The 17,768-nt window shown below is 57.3% G+C and overlaps 1 protein-coding gene across 1 annotated transcript in view; it reads right to left on the minus strand.

Annotated features, from left to right (window-relative positions):
• Positions 1-17,768, minus strand: part of DNAH17 (dynein axonemal heavy chain 17) — a 96,848-nt gene that overhangs the window by 23,491 nt on the left and 55,589 nt on the right. Inside the window, exons 45-60 of the mRNA XM_086356430.1 lie at positions 15,056-15,338; positions 14,798-14,971; positions 14,334-14,541; positions 13,747-13,912; positions 12,854-12,956; positions 12,050-12,197; positions 11,587-11,678; positions 10,193-10,354; positions 9,517-9,681; positions 9,213-9,404; positions 6,678-6,944; positions 5,799-5,960; positions 3,866-4,099; positions 2,612-2,776; positions 997-1,092; positions 642-859 (exon numbers count right to left, since the gene is read on the minus strand). Of these exons, the coding sequence (XP_086212556.1) occupies positions 642-859; positions 997-1,092; positions 2,612-2,776; positions 3,866-4,099; positions 5,799-5,960; positions 6,678-6,944; positions 9,213-9,404; positions 9,517-9,681; positions 10,193-10,354; positions 11,587-11,678; positions 12,050-12,197; positions 12,854-12,956; positions 13,747-13,912; positions 14,334-14,541; positions 14,798-14,971; positions 15,056-15,338 (2,835 nt within the window). The remainder of the gene's footprint in view (positions 1-641; positions 860-996; positions 1,093-2,611; positions 2,777-3,865; positions 4,100-5,798; positions 5,961-6,677; positions 6,945-9,212; positions 9,405-9,516; positions 9,682-10,192; positions 10,355-11,586; positions 11,679-12,049; positions 12,198-12,853; positions 12,957-13,746; positions 13,913-14,333; positions 14,542-14,797; positions 14,972-15,055; positions 15,339-17,768) is intronic.

Here is a 17,768-nt window from a genome sequence, read left to right on the forward strand (position 1 = left end):
TATAAGCGACTAAAAATAACTACATGCGTGCACAGCTGGGACAAATTATGAACAAGATACAAAAAGGCTAAAACTCACTGCTACTTCTAAAGTGCCAGGAGCAAAAGCAGGGTCCTGTACTGATCCCTGCACGCAGCACCACCCAGGGGGTGGGTAGACCACCCCTCTTACCCCACCCTCTGATCCACCCCTACCCTCACCCCATTTAAGAAGCTAGATCGACCAAGGTTGGGGAGACAGAGGGTGATGAGGCTCCCCCCGGGCTTGGGATCACGTTTCACCTTGATGCCCTGGCAGCCAGGTCCAGGTAAATGCACCCAGGCTCTTGCCTGCTGGCTGTGGGGTCCCGCCTTCTCTGTGCCGCCCAAGACCCTGCCCTGCCCCCAGCAAGCACAGGCTTCCCTTGGGACCACGCGGTGTGGGGCCACGGATAGGTAGGAGGAAGTTGGGGTCCCGCCTTCGCTCTGTCGCTCAAGACCCTGCCCTGCCCTCAGCAAGCACAGGCTTCCCTTGGGACCACGCGGTGTGGGGCCAGGGACAGGCGGGAGGAGGTTCACGACCACACAGGGCCTGAACGTGATGTGCTCCCGACAGGATGAGACCTGGGCGGACCCCATGGGGGCAGCCGAGCCCCGACTCACTTGAACGCTTTCAGGCAGGCCTCGGGGATGTGCTCCTTGTCGAACTTTTTCAAGGAGTCCAGGAAGGTGTCCACCTTGCCCATCATGATTTTCGCAGCTTTCCAGCTCTTGTCCTTGGGGATCTTGCCCCCAGGTGCGGTCAGAATCATCACAGCGGCCGTGACGTTGACCACAGCATCCGGGGGGGACCCGAAGGACTTCAGCTCCGTCAGGTTGTTCTGCAGAGACAGGTGGACGGACCTGAGTGGGGATTTAGCCCCGAGCAGGACCGGGAGGTCCTGGCGATGACCCCACGGCATCTCCTCTCAGCTTGGGGGTCCCGGTCCCTGATTCTTCCTCCTCCTCCTGCCCTCACCTTGTTCAGGGTGTCAAGAGCCTCTTGCGCGGCCAGCAGGGCCGGCTCTGCCTTGGCCAGGTCCGTTTCACAGGCCTTTTGTTTCTCGGTGACATTCTGGAAGGAAGCCAGATGGGAAAGATGGATGCTGGGGTCCATGTGGATGGTGCGTGTGAAAGGGGACCCTGAAGGGTGGCGAGGAGGGGTGAGGAGGGGCACTCCCCTCTGCTCTCACTCTCTGGGTCATCGTCTGGAGTCTACCTTCCTGCCCCCAAACGCCTGCTGGCTCCTTTGCCCAAAAACACGCAGGTCAAAAGGCCCTGGGCCGTCAGCTGACCTGGGATTCAGGAAGGGGAACACTGCCTTCTCTTGGCTCCAGCTTCCAGGCCCAGAGGAGAAACCTGAGCCCGTGCAGGCCACTCCCCAGGGCTTTGAGGCCTCGTCTCTTGGTGCCATTGTGGAATTCCTCCAGATTGGGCCAGTTTCAGAGGTGCAGGCCATCCTCCTCTTAAAGTGAGAACACCCGTATTCACACATCTATCCATTCATTCACGCATGCATGCGTTCACTCGGGTTGGGAAGAACCTCTCTGAGCTTCCAGGCACCAGAGAGATTGGGAGAAGCTTCCTATCAATCAATCAGGACCTGAGTGACAGCAGAGGAAGACGAAGAAGGCCATGGGGGCTGGGAGCTGTGCTGGACACGGGGGAGGGTGGACAGAAGGAAGAAGGTCCCTCTGCAAAGAACCTTCTGGAGAAGCCCACCCTGTGCCCGACTTCAGGGAACAGGGCGTGGAAGGCACTGACTTGGCCGGCGGTGCTGGGAGCAGCCCCCAGCCTCCCTGAGTACGTCTGGGTGGGCCCTTTTGGGATCCGGGGTTGGAGAGGGGTGGGCGCCCAGACATTAAGCTGCATGTGAGTATCAAAAGGCAGGTCCCAGGGTTCAAGGCGCAGGTGTGGGCCCTGGCTCGGATATTGGCTGTATCACTTGCTAATTTTGAGATGTCAGGCACATTTCCGGCCACCCTAACAGGGCTGTGGTCATACAGCTGACCATGAGGGATCGAGCGGAGCTCCTGGGACCCTCCCTCGTTCCAGCGCTGGTGGGAAGTATTCAGGCTTCCCACTCCTGTCAGCCGTGGGAGGAGGCTGACTCAGGCCCGCTCAAGAGACAGCAGACAATTACTGAGGCTCTTAATTTAGACCCTCAGGCAGAGGCATGACTGATGACGCAAAGGGCACGCAGACGGGTGATGAGAAATCAGCCCAACCACAGGGACCTTCAGTGTGGAGCCCACCAGAGTCGGGGGTGTTGGAACCTCTGGGGGCTCCTGGTGTAGGAAGTCTGAGGCCCAGGGCTCTGAGGCCATCTTCTCAAGCCTTGATGTGCTCACATGAGCATGTCCCTCAGATGCAGACCCGGTTCAGCAGAACCGGGGTCTGGGAACCTGCATTTCTTACCAGCTCAGGAGATGCCACTGCAGGGCCCTGGGAGGGCAGCCCTCTGCTGAGCCAGGGGCCCTGCATTTAGGGGAGGTGCCCTCCCTGCAGGAGTCCTGCTGGGTTGCCAGGGCCCGCAGGGAGATACTGGTCACTCGGGGAAGGCGCCTGGCCGAGTGGAGCTGCCCACCGCCTACCTTGTTGATGACCTCCACCTTGATCTCCTCCTCATCAGCAATGGCTTTCTCCTTGCTGACTTTCTCAGTCTCCACACCCACCACATGGATCAGCTTGTCTGCGTTCTCGTTTTTCTGCTTGAGCTCTGCCTCCTGAACCGCCAGCTTGGCTTTTAAATCGTCCACCTGGAGGGGGAGGTGAGGCAGACGGGTAGGCTGGGGTCCCGGCCAGTTGCTTTCTGCTCCCTGGGGTGCATTTCTCTGTGCTTTTTCAGCTTCTCCAAGGTAAGTATTCATTGAGCACCAGCTGTGTACACAGGGTCATCACAAGTATAAGACCCATTCCTGAGGCTTGGGGAGGCGGCAGTCAAGGTGGCCGGGGTGCCGAGGAGTCGTGGGGAGGCTGGTGGGTGGGGCTGTGAGAGCTGGGGGCTGGGGATGAAATGCTGCCTTGGGTGCTCAGGTGAGGCCCCAAGAGGCTGGGTGGAGAGGGTACTGGGAAGTGGTGAGTGATGGGGTGAGACATCCTTCCCCATCTGGGTGATTTCTACCATTGGGGAAGCCCCTTGGGTGCTGTAACTGCCCTCTCCTGAGCTCGTTCACTGTCCTAGGACCACTTCCGGAAGGTATATTTGGGGAAAAAGAAACGCCCGCTGGGCCAGGCTCCTCTTTCTTTCCTCTCCAGGGAGGGGGCAGGCCACTTCTCAGCTCCTGTAAGCGCTTTCTTGGACATCCCCCACCACTATGTGCCCCTCTCGACCCCCAAGGGGTGGCCGGACGCATGTAGCTCCGCCTGTGTCGGGGGTTGTTCCCCACCTGCACCTTTGGCCAGGAGGCAGGGACTCGGGGGCTGTCTACCAGGCTCCCTGGGGAGACGCCAACAGTGGGCAGTAAAGAGGGAGCCCGGGCTACACCAGGGAAGACACTCAAAACCAGGCAGAAGACTAAAAATTAACGTGGCGTGAAAGTACAGCAGATACTGTTCCATCGGGGCACGGCAGTGTGAACGGAGCCCCAGGATGGACCCACCTTCAAGAGCTGCACCCAACGGGGTGAGCAAACCCCTCCAGACTCAGGCCCTCCCTCCCCAAGGAAGCGCCTGACCTGGCCTCAGCATCCCGAGAGGATCTGGGACCCGCTGTCACAGTCAACACCCTCACTCTAGTTTACAAGTGGAAGTTTCCCCAAGGCGGGGGTCCTGGTCCCTTTACCAACATGTCACACGTCTGGGGGATGGTTCCGGAAGCTCGTCCCGTGGCCCCATTCTCCTCTTACCTGAGAGGCCGTGCTCTGCAGCTTCATCAGCCCGTTCTCCAGCCTCTCGATCTTGGCGACCAGCTCCATCCTCTTCTTGGCCAGCAGGTTCTGGTACAGCTTGATCTGCTCCAGGAAGGTTTTGGGCGTGGTGTAGTTGTAGCGCCTCTCGGTGGCCAGGTACACCTTGGACATCTCGTTGACAGTCGTGTGTACGTAGGACATGAAGAGGCTGATGGAGGCCTTGACTTCCGGCTACAAAGACAGGCAGGCCGTTCACTCCCCAGTGCCCTGGTGGAAGCGACCCGGGGAAGAGGAGGCTGCCGGCCACAGAGGACCACAAGGTGGATTCCCTTACTTGCCAAGGACCTTGGATGAGAGGGACCCCCCTCTCAGTCTTGGCAGCTCAGGTGCCCAGTGAGGCTCGAGATGACAAGGCCTGCAGGGCTCTCACGGGCAATGGTGACGTGGCACCACCAGGGCACCTTTTCACAGCCGAGGTGATGACGGTTCTGAGTCACACATTCATATATTCAGCATATTTGAATAACCAGGACGTCTGTAAGCATGTATTGGGCATTTCCTGTGGTGGGCCTGGGGGGTTAGTAACTCCTTTCCCAGCCTCCTCTGTCCTGTGTCCATGTCAGGATCACAGCCCCTACGACCTGGGCCCCGCCAACCTGCCCGAAGACAAGCACTGGGAGCTTTGCCCCACGAATTGTCTGAGCAACATTTGTACACGCATGCTAAGTCGCTTCAATTGTGTCTGACTCTTTGCGACCCCATGGACAGCAGCCCGCCAGACTTCTCTGCCCACTGGGGTTCTCCAGGCAAGAATACTGGAGTGGGTTGCCATTTCCTTCTCCAGGGGATCTTCCTGACTCAGGGATCGAACCTGGGTCTCCTCCACTGTAGGCAGATTCCTTACTAACTGAGCTACCAGGGAAGCCCTTCTTTATCACTAGCGCCACCTTGATTTGGGAAGGTATTCATCCGACACACATTTCTTTGGCATCTACTTGGCAGCCCTCACTGGTGCCGGTAGTGGAGCCATTCCCTGGTCCTAGGAGGCCCCCGCCTCTATGTTCACTTGGGGCGTGGAGGACACGTGGTCGGAGCTGCATTCCCAGGAATGGCTCATCCCGCAGCTGAACGCTCTAACCGTGCAAGCAGGGAACTTTGCCCATCTTTAAAAGCCAGGGAGGAGGTTAATTTCAGGCTTATTTTATCCCACTGAATATGTGTTCAAAATAAATCAGACACAATAACCACGTGGGATTTTTTCTAGGCTTGCGATTACTTGCATCAGCTGGGTCAGAGTTTAATGACCATTTCTAGGCCAGCAATGAACTCAGATGGTGAATGTGGGCACTGTCTTTTGATAAAAGACAGACACCGTAAATGGAAGGTAAAAAGTAAAAGAAGACTTATGTTGCCCCGTTGTACTTGTCTTGCCCTATGAAAGGCAGGTTACAGGTGAGGGAGCAGCCCTGGGCAGAGCCCCTTGGGCTGAGCCGTGTTGGGGCTCAAGGCAGGAGGAAAAAGTGTGCACCTGTATACATGGATCAAAGTAAACATGAGCTCGGCAACAGGCTCCCACCAGGGACTGTGTTCAAAGCCCAAGCTTCTCCATCTGTTCTCACGTGGGCATCACACCTCCCTGAACTGGCCCTGTGGAGCCCAGGACCCCCAGCCGGTTGAAATAACCATTCCCCTGTAAGAGTGACTCAGGGCCTCAAGATCAACAAATGATGACCTTTGTTTATAAGTTTGATGTTTTGAATGTTGCAGCATTGATTTTTAAAAAAATACCGCATTGAAACATTGCTGATCTTAGTGCAGTTTTTGGTGCCCCGTTAAGTTTTGCGCCCAAGGCGAGTGCCTCACCCTAATCCCGTCCCTGGAGGTAGATGACGGGGACCCCTCCCTCCCAGCTCTGTGCCCCGAGACTCACCTGAATCCCCTCTGTGTCCTCAAGGAAGCGCGCGCTGACGGACACCAGGGCGTCCTCCGGCCACTCGTGGAACCAGTTGATGGCCGTGCAGTTGACCACAGCGGGGAATTTTCTTGCTCGCACTCGCAGGATGGAGCCCACAGGGGAGAAACACAGGATCACCTAGAAGAGGACACAGAGGTTGCTCGCTGGGGGATGGCAATGCCAAACGGTGCTGCTTTTGCAGAAATCCCGTCTAGAAGGGAAACTCTGTGAGTGGTGTTTGTCTCCAAGTGCGGGGGAGGGGGGTGGTGGTGCGGAGAACATTCCCCGTTCTGGGCGAGAAGTGTGGCCATTTCATGATGTGGGGGTGCAGGGGAGCCCAAGCTCTCCTGAGGTGGCCCTCGCAAAGACGGAAGGATGGCTGGGTGCCAGAGGGAGTGGGGAGTGGGCATCCATGCTGGGCAGCGAGGACGCAGGTCCCTTTAGCATGTCTGGTCCTTGCTGGGAGGGAGGTATGAGAAGAGCAGTGCCACCTGGCCAGGGGCGGGGAGGGGAGAGGGCAGCTCTCCTACTGGACACAGACCGGACGGGAGAGAAGGACCCAACACGTACTCAGTCTAACTCGAGTAGCTTAGCCAGCATCCCCCAAGAGGGAATGTGGAAGGTCAAGGTGAACTAATCTATTTAACGAGCTCTACGGGAGAGGAGTGCATACAGAAAACACTTCTTTTCGGCCACGGGGCACTACTAACAGCCCACCTCCACCAGGCAGCCCACTGGAACTCTCCTAAGAGTTTTCCACTTCCTGTTCGAGGTAGAACAGCCCCCAACTCCTCCCCGAGTGAAGACCCAGCCTAGAAGACCCCCCGGAACCCTCCAGGCCCCAGGCCCCCCTACCTTCAGGTTCCTGCGCACTTTGTCAATGAAGAACTTCCAGCACGCCTCTCGGGTATCTGTCAGGCCGAGGGACTTCACCTGGGGCCGCATGGAGGAGATGATGTTCTCCACCTCGTCATCCATGAACAGCCCCGGGATCTCCCCCGAGGCCAGCAGGTCGTTGATCAGCACCAGGAACTGCTCTTCGGCCACTTGGGAGTCGGTCATCAGGAACACCGAGGGAACGTTCTTCACGGCCGACTTGATGTACTGGGCGCCAAGGTCGAGCTGGACCCGAGGAAGACACCCTTAGAGGTCTCACCAAGAAGATGCTCATTCAGAAGCATCTCGCACCACCACCCAGGGCAGGGGGGCACCTGCGGATCGGCCCCGTAAGAAACGGCAGGGTCTGTAGATGGAGACTTAGGGCCCCGAGGGGAGGAGGCCCACTTATGAAGGCACCACTTGCCACAGCGCCAAACTGGAAGCATCCCCGGGGTCCCTGGGCTGCTGACACATGGCTGGCCCCTCACTCAGCTTTAAGCATTTCTTCAGAGGGTCCAGCCCAGCTCTGGGGGCCGCTACTCTGGCCCCAGGAAGAGGGCTCCTAAAAGTCAAAAGCGTGCTACTGCCTGGCCTGGGGACTGTGTGTAGGGGGCCTGGGGAGCTGACCCAGCGGGTGGGAGCCCGGCTAAGCCCCCACGGCCACAAGTGCAGGCAGAACACTGGGCCACGACGAGGGACTCGCTCTGTCTCTCCCTTCTCATTGCACCACCCGGATCCAGCCTTTGTGGGTCACCGGGGCTCGTGCGGCACCCCCTGCCCACCATCACCCCTGAGCAATCTCTGCTGTCTTCAAGCCATCTTCCACTTTGCCCCAGAACACCACCACATCCTGCCCCTCCTCTGCCCAAATGTCCTTGATGGTATCTTGTTTTCTTGGGACCATGTCCAGGATTTTCCATGAGGCACATGATGGCCCTTGGGCTTGGATTCTGACCCTTCCCCTCGCCCCCAAGTCTCCGGCTTCCAGGGGGCGCCCATGGCTGTTGGTGTGACTTTATAATATAATCATGAACGTATCTGTTATACTAACAACATATACCTTGTTAACTTCTTACTGCAACACTACTATCAGAACAATAATAATCCATCTTCTAACCGTTCAGGAGTCTGCTTCCCCTAATAGGATGCAAGGTCCTATAGCTCTGTTTATAGCTGTCCTTACTTCCGAATCTACAGAAGCTACTTAATAAATGATGACAAGGGACGAGTGCAAAGCTGGCTCGTCAGGGGTGCAGGAACAGTGAATGGGGATGACAAGGATCAGAGAGCTGCTGCAGCTCATGCCAGGGAATAAAATAGCAACAGCCACGGGTGGTCCCAGGGTGAGGTAACGGGAACGAAGCCCTCACGAGGGCAAAGAGTATGATGCAATCATGAAGATAAAAGCAATATGATTAAGCTAACAGACTAGAAGCTTTATCAGTGGAGAAAACTCAGTACCGCTACATGGCTCCGGGTGCAAGGATTCTCTCCACTCTGAGAGCACTTGTGGGGTCAGTGAGGACCCGCTCAGCTCAGCTGAGAATCCACACACTCTGATTCAATCCAGGAGGCAGGACCTACATTACAAAGACCTTGTCCTTAAGGCTTGGGTTTAAAAATTAGAGCTGGCTAGTGTTTGATAGAAAGAGTAGGCACTGGGGACTCTGACAGGCTGGATGCTCACCTGGAGGCTGCAGTCCCTGGCACAGCCTGAGAGCAGGGCCGAGAGCCAGCTAACCATCCCCGTTATCCTTCCTGGGGCCCCAGCCCGCAGACCACCCTGCCCTCTTGCTGAGGTCCCAGGGCGCCAGGCTCTGGTGGGGGTCCAGACCATCCCCCCGCCCAAGGCCACCTGGGCAGTGACTGCCTTGCAGCCTTGAGTGGAGGGGCGGGTCCCCTGGGCCAGCCTCGTCCTGACCCACAGAAGCACCAAAGCAAAGAGAGAGACACCACGGGACATGGTCAAATCAATTTCAGCTCTAATCTGAGCGGCGGCCATGATAAGCTCTAGACTAATCATGTTTGACTAGCTCACAGTTCCCTGAGAGAGCAAATTTTCCGGAAAAATAAATCAATAAAAAGCCTCGGCGGCACGTCCTGGGGATGGGAGACCTGTTCGAGCTAATGTTTATTCAATTAATTCAGAGAGCGGCCCTCTCAGAACCCCGAGCAGGCGGTGAGACTGCTAGTTAGTACCAGTTCTGAATGATTGAATCTGGAAAACCGGGAAAGGCAAGGTGGCAGGCTGCGATGACCAGAGGCGAGAACCCAACCCCTCACCGCTGTTCCATGAGGGGACTCCAGCTCTCATCTACCGGAAACCCACGCTTCCATTTACCTTTGGCACATGGCCGTGGGCCCTGGCCTTTGCTGTCTTGAGATAAAGACCCTGCTGGTGACCATCCCAGTCTCTGTGTCAGATGCTCCATTTCAGGGAGTGGGCAGACTCCTCCTCCCCCGCCCTCCTCCCACTGCCAAGGGCGGCTTATTGAGAGGCGACGCCCTCACCTTGAGGTCTGGGATCCCGTAGCCCTTCTTGAGGGTAATCTGGAACACGTCCAGGGCGCTGATGTACGCGGCCAGGCGGGAGAGGCTCTGCTTGCCGCTGCCGCCCACCCCCACCAGCAGGGCGTTACCCCGCGGGGACTCCAGGATGCGGTTGATCCTGCAGATGTGGGCCACCGCGTCCTCAAACAGCACCTGAAAAGAAGCCGGGGCGGAGAGACCCCAGGTGTCTCACCAGCAGGACGTGCCTCCCTCGCTCGTCCCCCGGCCCCAGCCCCACTGCTGCCCACTCGACCCCTGGGCTCACCAGGTTCATGACCGCGTTGACCTCATTGTAACTGTCCAGGACTTCCACCAGAAGCTTGTTCAGCGGAGCCAGGTCGGTCACCGGCAGGTATTTGGGGTCTCCGATCCCGTGAGCAAAGTGGCAGAAGATGTTTGGTTTGGCAAATAGGAGCTCATCACCGAGATCCTAGATGTCGATGGGGGCGGGGCAGGGGAGAGTCTGCTCTGGTGGCCACCACGGGCCCACGGAGCCCAAGCAGCAGCCCTGGCATCTTGCCCAACGGCCTCAGGAGGCCAGGTCACGTCTGCTGGGGCCCACACTGATGCTGCCAGGGGCCCTGCAAACTGCTGGGCAAAAGCCCCTGGTCTGTGTCCCACTGGGAATGAACTGCCAGTCCAGGAAAATGATTCTACCATGCAAACCCCAGACCCACCAGCGGAGTGTGTTACCCCGAGCAGAGCTGTCTCTGCCCGGCTGCTGGAGGGAGAGGTCTTCACCTCCTGACCTGCCGAGAGCGCCTCTCCTCCTCGCTTGGGCCACGCGCACGTGGCAGAGCCATCTCATGGGACCCAGCATGGTTCTTCCCATCCCCATCCCAGGGCCCTTGCAAGGAGGCGAGGATTGTCAGGGGCCCCTACTCTCTCTGCCCCTCCAAACCCTCCTGGGCTTGGCAGGGCGAGCTGGTGGCCTGACTCACGTCAAAGAACTTCTTGGTGGAAGCGATGGTGACCCTGCGCAGCGTGTCCTGGTCCTTCTCGTCCACCATCTTGTCCCCGTACACACGTTCAGCCTCGTGCAGCCAGAGGCGGACGAGGTCCAGCGGGAATTTCAGGATCTCTGCGGTGGAGAACAAGAGCCCCTGCCCCAGATGCGGGATGGTCAGCATCCTTAGGTGTGTTGAGAGGCAAGCCAAGTGCCGCACATGGATCAAACGAGAATAGTGGCCGCTTTCCCAGGAAGTGATCTGGTAGAGTGGGACAGTAGCCACTTGGGGCCCAGGAAACTAGAGACTGCCAAGGCCACAAGTCCTGGAGGCTGAAGTGAGTGTCTGTGGTCTGAGAGATGATGAGGGGGATTCTCTTCACCAGACAGGGTTAAGGGCTGCCCCCTCTAATGGGGTGGATGGTGGAGAAAGGGACAAGGGGTCTGTTCAGGCGCGAGCCGACTATGGGAGGCCTCGAGGCGGCCGTCAAGCTCAAGCTCTGCAGCCAGCCTGCCCGGCCTGGCCTAGCTCAGCTCTTTGCCAACCAAGTGACCTGGCAAGTTCAATGGGTGCTTATTTTCCAAGCCCCTGTCCTGGGTTCTGGGAGTGCAGCGATGACGGGACAGACTCTGCCTTCATGGAGCTCCCCTTGTAGCGGGGAGACAGAACCAGACAGACAAATCACAAGGTAATCGCATGTTGTGATGTGTGCCGTGACATACACGGGGACGGTGGGACAGGGTGTGTGTGGAGGAGGAGGGGCCTCTCGGGGCACGACGTTTGAGCTGACACTTGAGATGGGAGGAGATGGGCGTGACTTAACCTCCCTGAGCCTTGGACTCCCCATCTGCAAAAATGGGGATATCTGAGCATTATGCGTTGTTTGGAGGAGGAAATGGGGATCTAAGTGGCCAAACCCAGTGGCTAGTTCAGTCCATCCATAAGAGGAAACATCACCACCACCACCACCAAGACACACTGTCACCAGCCCCACCATCACGTCACCACCACTCTCATCGTCATCACCATGACTCCCAATGTTATCAGCACCCCTCTCATCACCAGCACCACCATAACCATCACCACCATTATCACTATCAGCATGGCCACCATCAGCAACAGCGCCCCCATCACCATAGTTACCATTATCCCCATCATTACTATCACCATGGTCACCATCAGCACCATCACCATAGTTACCACCACCACCACGGTCACCACCCTCATCATCATCTGTCACAACCATCATCGCATCGTATCCGCCTCCATCACTTTCGTCCATCCATAGGGCACTTTGCTTTCTCTCCCAAGAATGGCAGAGGAGGCGAGCACCCGTGGATTAGGCATTGGCCATAAGGTGGCATTACTTAGCGCTGAGAGAGCAGTACCTGGAAAATATTGGAGAGGTCCCTGAGGTTGAAAACATAATGAAACTTAATGGCCGTGGGAAGAAACGTTGATGTCACTTTCTGGTGCAGGGCTGTTCCAGGAAAAAGACACATCGATTCTTGTGCACTCTTAATGGCCTCAGGAAGTGCAAAGCTTAAGCTATAGTTTCTACAGCAAATGGACTGTGAGACGGTGACAATTTAAGAAATCTGCAGGGGGAGGGATTTTGCCGCTCTGCTCATGTGTCAGTCATTGCTATATACAGAATTTCCTATCTTCCACCTCCCCCCTTGAGCAATTGGATCTCATAATACCCTCTGTTGAAACACAGCGTCATTGAAAACAAATATTGATTTGAAAGTATAAATAAAATATTTAGTAGAGGAGAGTATGAAGCTGCTGTCGGCCCCATAACGCAGCGGGTCTTACGGACAGGAGAGGGGGCGAGGCTGGCCGGCTTACCCAGGGCGGAGGCCACCAGGTGGCTGCTCATCCTCTGGACCGCAAAGGGCGCTGAGCGGTAGGACAGGTGCTGGCTCAGGATGGTGCTGTAGATGCTTGTGAGGGCTTCCTGGCCCGGGAAGCTCACTGCAAACACGCAGAAGTGGCGCTGCCCGGAACAACCAGAGACCCTCGTCAGGCCGTGCGTGGGGACCAGCTTGGGGCAGGGCCGCCTTCCTGGGGAGCAGACTCTGTCCTTGTCTCCTGGTGTCTTGTGGGCATGGTCAGAATGGACAGGTTCCCTCAAGCCTTGCATGTGGTGAGACCCCCCCCACCACCGCCTCGGCCACCCTTAGATACTGATTCCATCTCAAAACAGTCAAATTCACATCCCGCTCTTCGGGGACAACTTGGCAGCAGCCACAGAGTGTCTCAGTGCAGCCTGGGTTTACATGTCAGATCTCTGTCTGTCCAAGGTAATTCAGGGTGAGGCCCTGCCCCGATTATAGACGCAGTATAGGATATCCTGCTAAGTCTAAATTTCACACAGAAATTTTTTAGTACAAATACATCTCAAACATTGTATGGGACGTGATTTGCTGTTTTTCTGAAATGCAGATTTGCCCAGGCATCTGTATTTTCATTTGCTTAACCTGGCAGCCTCTCGACGTCCCCACGAATGTGCTGACATCCAAAAGACTGGGCCGTGCTCCAGGGAAAGCCAGCCTGCCGCCCCTACCACCCCACATCCATGCTCTCGTCCTCACTGGACAAATGAGCTTCGGACTCATGCAGCCCACCAAGACGAGTCCAGTTTCTGCCCACCTGAAGTCTGGGGTCGATGGTGAAGGACCCGGACGTGGGGTTCATGCACGCCACGTACTGACAGTTGTGGACGTCCTTCAGCGTCAGCTTCTGTCGGTCGTACCTGCGTGGGGAAGGCCAGCATCAGGCCCTGCCGCTGGCACCCAGGAGCCACCCTCGGCACCCCACCCACCCCGGTCATGCCTTGCCTATGGTTTAAAAAAAAAAAAACAAAAACCACCTTGGGACTTCCCTGCTGGTCTAGTGGCTAATACTCTGCACCCTCAGGGCAGGGGGCCCAGGTTCAACCCCTGGTCAGGGAACTAGATCCCACACAGTGCAACTAAAATCCTACGTGCCAAAACAAAGATCAACTATCCCGCACGTGGGAACAAGGCCCGCTGCAGCTAAATAAATGAATGAAAGAAAGTGCAAGTGAAGTCGCTCAGCCGTGTCCGACTCTTTGGATTGCAATCAACCCCATGGATTGCAGCCTAAGAGGCTCCCTCTAGCCATGGGATTTTCCAGGCGAGAATACTGGAGTGGGTTGCCATTTCCTTCTCCAGGAGATCTTCCCAATCAGAGATAGAACCCGGGTCTCCCGCAGTGTAGGCAGACACTTTACCGTCTGAACCACCATAAACCTCAATAAATATCGATTATATATGAAATGGCCAACTGGACTTCATGCTCTAGAGAATGAGAAAATTTTTGAAATGGGAGGCAACAGGGTGGCTCATTGTGCAGGCCTGGGTGTACGTTTCAGCTCAACTGGGACTCCAGGGAGGCTGGCTAACCCCTCTGTGCCTTGACCTCTCCCCCTCCCCAGACTCCACGGGCCTGAAGCCCTGTCAGCCTGCTCCTGTGTCCCAGCCCTGCCTCCCCACCCGTGGCCGTCCCCTCAGCCCGCCTACCAGTGCCCGTGGTCCATGTGCTGTCGGATGAGGGTGTGGGGGGCCACCGTCCCGTACTTGTCCACCTCGGGCATGTTCATGTCGTCGATGAAGTAGATCAGCTTCTTGGTGCCTGGCGGTCCATAGTTCCGCCCTGATTTCTTCTCCAGCGGCTTTTCGAGAACCCCTAGAGAAGGGAATGGGGTAGCCCCCACGGTGCCTGGTCGATCCCAGAGGCAGCGGCCCAAGGGGTAGCCCTGGGGGCCACCGAGGATAGGCGGGTTAGACTCCAGCCACCCAGGGAAGGAAGGAGAGAGGGGTGGGCACCACGGGTCCCAGGCAGGGGTGCAGGAAACTTGTGTCCCATTGACCTTGGGCCACTCGAGACTGGCTGTGAGCTCCCTGTAGGATCTGGTACCCCCACTATGGGGACAGAGACCAGTGGGTGGGGAGCGTGGGAAGTGGAGAGGCAGCTGGTGAGCTCCCAGGGCTGTGGTGAGAAGGGACGGGACAAACTCGGGGTGGGATCGGGGGGCAGCACGTCAGACAAGAGTGACCGGGTGTGACCAGGCCAGGCAGTGAGCACCTGGGCTCGTCCTCGACCGTACCCTGCAGCATGGCCGAGGTCGTGTAGAAGTTGAAGGGCACAGCCTGCACTAGGTAGTCGTCTGTGCTCAGGCTGTCCAGCTTGTCCCCCATTAGCACCGACTTGCCCGTCCCCGCGTTCCCCACCAGCATGACTGGCCACGACTTCTCCATGAGCAGGTCCATGAAGTAGCGGATGCGGATGGTTTCTGTGGTGTGCACCAGTGAGGCCTGGTCGGGGGCAGAGAGGGGCGCGAAGATGTCGGGGGAGGAGCCATAACCTCAGACAGACCCAGGCCTCCAGGTCCCACCTCCAGACAAACCTACAGACCTGGGCAGTGCGTTAAATCCCCCAGTCTCACGGAAAAGGTCCTACTGATGGAAACTGCGACTGGACGTCCCGATGAGAAGCATGGGGTGGGACTCTGGGTCCCGCTCCTCAGTCGTCGTCCATCGTCACTGTTCTGGGCCGTTTTGGGCCGTTTACCTGCAGCGGGACGTCGGGGTCCAGCTCGAAGGCGGGCACTTTGTCTGTCCACGGCAGGAACTTCTTGGTGTCAGGGTCTATGTAGTAGTCGAAGACCGTCCCCTGAGAGGGGAACTTGATCGTCTTAAATTCGTTGATCCACCACCTGCTGAACTCGACCCGATAATCTACAAGCTGTTGGGAGACAAAAATGAGGCTCAGAAAGGGCCCCGCCTGGAGGGATGCCGGGAGACGGCGCCCGGGCGGCCGGCTGCTCACCTGGTCCTGGAACATGGCCCCCCCGAAGGCCCAGAAGCAGGCGAACACGAAGTAGAGCTCGTAGAGCTCCTTGGCGGAGTCGGGCGGCGCGTTCTTCTCGGTGAGGAGGCACTCGAGCAGGTAGAGGATCGTCTGGATGATGGTGATCTCAGGCACCGGCGTGATCTTCTTAAACCCGAAGCGGAGCTTGTCCAGGCAGGTGGGCAGGTACTTGTCGAAGAGTATCATCAGGTTGGCCTTCTCTGACTGCACCTTGCGCCTCTCGATCCAGCTGCTCACCACCCTGGGGAAGGCGGGAAGGTGCTGAAGGACCAGGCCACCGGGCGGGGTCCCTCTGGTGACCCTCCCCTTGCTGAAGGCTTTCCACTGGTGCTCCTGCCTGGTGACAGGGCCGGTCCCGAGACCTTCAGAGGATCTGACGAGGGCGCGCTCTTTCCCCGGGATTCTAGCTGTGGGGTGCTGCCCACCTAGAACAACTAGGAGCCACGCTTCCTACCCTCAGATGTGGCCGATACTGAGGACAGTAGGGCTGCATATAGGAGGAGAGGGGAGGAAAGGATTCATAACATCATCTGGGGGACAGACAGGGAGGGGGTGGGAAGGGAAGAAAAGGAGAGGAGCAGGGATACATCGTGTTATTATCTGGACTCCTGGATCCAGCCATGCCTGAAGCATGCCTGGTGAATTGAGCCAGTTGATGCTTTTAGTGGAAGAGTCCAAACCAATACAACAGGCGTTCCTGGGAAGCCACGTTGCCTGGAGTGGGTTGCACAGAGGTGGCCCACCACAGCAGTGAGGGGTGTGGATTCTAGAGTCTGAGTGCCCGACTTGAATGGGCTCTCGTGTGGCCAGCGGTAGCCTCGGGTAAGTTACTCAACACGTCTGGGTTTCAGGTTTCTCATCCGTAAATGAGAGTGATGATGATAACTCCCATTTGGAAGGACTACCTGGGTTGATATTTTTAAGGCTCAGAGGACAGGGCCTGGTCCACAGTAAATGCTAAATAGGCGCCTGCTAAAAGCGTAGAGAGTGCTGGCCGATGAGCTCAGTGAGCTGTCATTTCCAGGATGCCCAGAGCATAAGCAGGAGGCTCACATTACCCAACGCAGCTTGCCTGCCCTCTGCAGACACGCCTTTCTGCAAGTGAGTGCGTGTTCTGGAAGCTCCGAGTCTCACTACATCCCCAGCAGATGAGGGAACCAAGAGTTCAAAACCTCTGCCCTGTTGCCCCTGGGTTAACTAGGTAACAGAGACGATTTTCAAACGCTTGACAAGCCGACACAGGCAAGCAAACACGTGCAGTTAAGAACTGAATTCCAGGTACACTAGGTCTTCAGAACGGAGACCAATTTGCAAATCTATACATAGACTGCCGCATTTGCTTCTATCTTGCAGGCGGATATATCAAATTTTAAATTTTGCCTTGTTAGAGACATTTAGTGCATGCAAATGTGTGTGCTGGCTTTGATCTGAAAAGCCAGCTCAGATATATAACACCAAGAGGACAAGAGGGTCCCCTGTGGGCACCTGTCCTGTCCCCGGAGGCCATGGGACCCTTGGACTGTGCTTCACGTCCCCGTCCGGGATGGCTGCCCCTTTGGGAGTGCTGCTCTTCCTCTGGGGCTGGCTGGGGGTGCCCTGAGCTGGCTCTTAGCCTCTCCACTTCTCTCCAGCAAAACCCAGGTTTCCTCTTGGTCCCCAAGGAGCCACTCAGAGTCTCCTGGTCATTCCTCTGGAGCCCCAAGGACCACTCCCGGCCGAAGGGTGCATCTCCTTCAGACCACTCAGTGCCCCTCCTCTGCCCACCCCTGCTGGTCTTCTGGCTCTTTCCTCCCCGCCCCTGCTGGGTGTCCCCCTGGGCGCCCCTCGGCCCCGTCAGCTTCTTCCTGTCCCCCTGCACCTTAGCGGCTCCTGCTCGGACTTTGTTCCAGTTCTCTTGCCTTGTCTGCTGCCCACCCTGGAAAGACCCAGACATGTGACGTGGGAAGAGTTGGCGGCCCCTCAGAAGACATGTCCCCCTGCGGTCTGCGAATGTGGCCTTATTTGGGAAAAGGGTGCTTGTGGATGAAATCAGTCAGGATCTCGGGATCGAAACATCACGGATGAGGGTGGGCCCTGACCCACTGCCTGGCCCTTATAAGAAGGGAAATGACGACACACAGAGGTGTGTGCGGGGCGGGGGTCACCTGAGATTCAGAAAGTGGCCACATCCATCTACAAGCCAAGGATTGCCGGCAACACTAGAAGCTGGGGGAAGAGGTCCCCCCGAGAGCTTCTAGAAGGAACCAACCCTCCCAATGCCTGGTTTCAGATCTCTGGCCTCCAGAAGCAGAAGAGGATAACCCTCCACTGTCTGAAGCTGCCTGGTTTGTGGTCCTTGGTCATGGCGGCCACAGGACGCCAGAAAAGAGGGCGAACAGGTGATGCTGAAGAAGACGGCACAGTGGTGCCGGGTCTCGGCGGCCCCCGGGGCCCTGTGAGTCAGGCCAGCTCCAGTCCCACCCCTGCCAGGCCACGGCGCTTGAGCACCCCTCCAGCCCCGGCCTTGCTGTGTGGGGAGCTGGGCTCACTTCCCACCACAGAGGCACACAGAGCACCAACTCTCCGCCTCCCCGGCTCCCCCTAACTTGCCTGCACCTGGAAACCCTCCCTCTGCTCCGCAGCACTTATCTTTCCCAGCTGCTTCAAGACTCATTTCCAGAAAGACCCTCCT

The sequence above is a fragment of the Bos grunniens genome, chromosome 19, assembly GCF_055505025.1.
Source record: "Bos grunniens cultivar Pamir isolate PY7600 chromosome 19, Bosgru_T2T1.0, whole genome shotgun sequence".
Lineage (NCBI taxonomy): Eukaryota > Metazoa > Chordata > Mammalia > Artiodactyla > Bovidae > Bos > Bos grunniens.